Source organism: Macrobrachium rosenbergii, chromosome 14 (assembly GCF_040412425.1).
Source record: "Macrobrachium rosenbergii isolate ZJJX-2024 chromosome 14, ASM4041242v1, whole genome shotgun sequence".
NCBI classification, from domain to species: domain Eukaryota; kingdom Metazoa; phylum Arthropoda; class Malacostraca; order Decapoda; family Palaemonidae; genus Macrobrachium; species Macrobrachium rosenbergii.
In genome coordinates this window covers 48033369-48034770 of record NC_089754.1, presented here as the reverse complement: position 1 = coordinate 48034770, position 1402 = coordinate 48033369, and the positions used below count along the sequence as shown (strand labels likewise).

The following is a 1402-nucleotide window of genomic DNA, read 5'->3' as shown; positions in this document are numbered from 1 at the left end:
ATATATATATATACATATACACATGGAGATAATCTCCCTTAATATCCAAGAGCTCGTTCCTACTCTGACTCGCTGGTACAATCCAGAAGTTTTTAACCTTCTTTACAAAGAACATTTGTAATTAGATATTAACATCAATCTAATTACTTATGCAAGCTTGTGTAATTGCATTCTAGAGTGCTTGTTACATTCAAAACTGGAATCTAAATACTGAAAATTATTTTGATATTTTTAAGCGACACAATGACAATGCCGATGATGCCTTGTGTCTTACCACAATAATTATTTTCCGATATAACTCAGTTTAACAATTTACGTATTTTTTGGGTCCTTAAAATTTGAGATAGAATCTGCTTACAGCTAAAGTGAAAAATAGCAGCAATACAGCCTGTGAAATAAGAGTTGTAGTGTAAAAATCAAGCTAATACTGATAACACTAGCAGCAGCATCAGTAGTACCAGAAGTAGTATTAGGATAACTACTTCTACTACTTATACCACAAGTAGGCCTAGTATTATGAAGACAATGACAATTACCACTACCCCTAATACTACTACAATTACTGTTATTTCTGCTGATACTGCTGCTAAAAGTAGTAGTAGAATAGTAAAAGTAGTACTGGGATAACTACTTCTACTGCTTATACCACAAGTAGGCCTAGTGTTATGAAGACGATGACTACTACTACTACTACTACTACTACTACTACTACTACTACTACTACTACTGTTACTTCTGCTGATAATGCTGCTAAAAGTAATAGTAGAATAGTAAAAGTAGTACTGGGATAACTACTTCTACTACTTATACCACAAGTAGGCCTAGTATTATGAAGACGATGACAATTACCACTACCCCTAATATTACTACTACTACTGTTATTTCTGCTGATACTGCTGCTAAAATTAGTAGTAGTAGTAGTAGTAGTAGTAGTAGTAGTAGTAGTAGTATTGGGATAACTACTTCTACTACTTATGCTACGAGTAGGCCTAGTGTAATGAAGACGATGACAATTACCACTACCCCTAATACTACCGCTACTACTGTTATTTCTGCTGATACTGCTGTTAAAAGTAGCAGTAGTAGTAGGAGTAGTAGTAGAAGTAGCAGTACCGGTGGTAACCACAGGCAAACGATTCCTATGCTAATCGGGACAATTAAGCCACAAGCGGGCCGGCGATAACACTCCAGTTCGCCCCGATGGTGGCGCTGATTAAGCGTAAATGCAAACCGCACCATGAATATTATTTCGATAACCCTGGGAACAGGACAGGGACACGCTCGGCGACGACGTTAAGACCTCTCTGGCGGTTGCTGGAACGCGGAACACTGGCCCTTACGACCTGGAAGTGTCTTGGGGCCATCTGGTCTTCGAGGAACCCTCGGCTCCGGGACGAGGCTA

The 1402-nt window shown here is 38.8% G+C and overlaps 1 protein-coding gene across 1 annotated transcript; it reads left to right on the top strand.

Annotated features, from left to right (window-relative positions):
• Positions 1-838: 838 nt before the first annotated feature.
• On the top strand, positions 839-1183 carry LOC136845546 (uncharacterized). Its single transcript, XM_067115727.1, has one exon. It carries the CDS (start codon positions 839-841, stop codon positions 1181-1183), a length of 345 nt encoding a protein of 114 aa, XP_066971828.1.
• Positions 1184-1402: the final 219 nt, after the last annotated feature.

Coding starts and splice junctions, on each gene's coding strand:
- LOC136845546 (XM_067115727.1), top strand. CDS start 839: ATGACAATTACCACTACCCCTAATATTACTACTACTACTGTTATTTCT.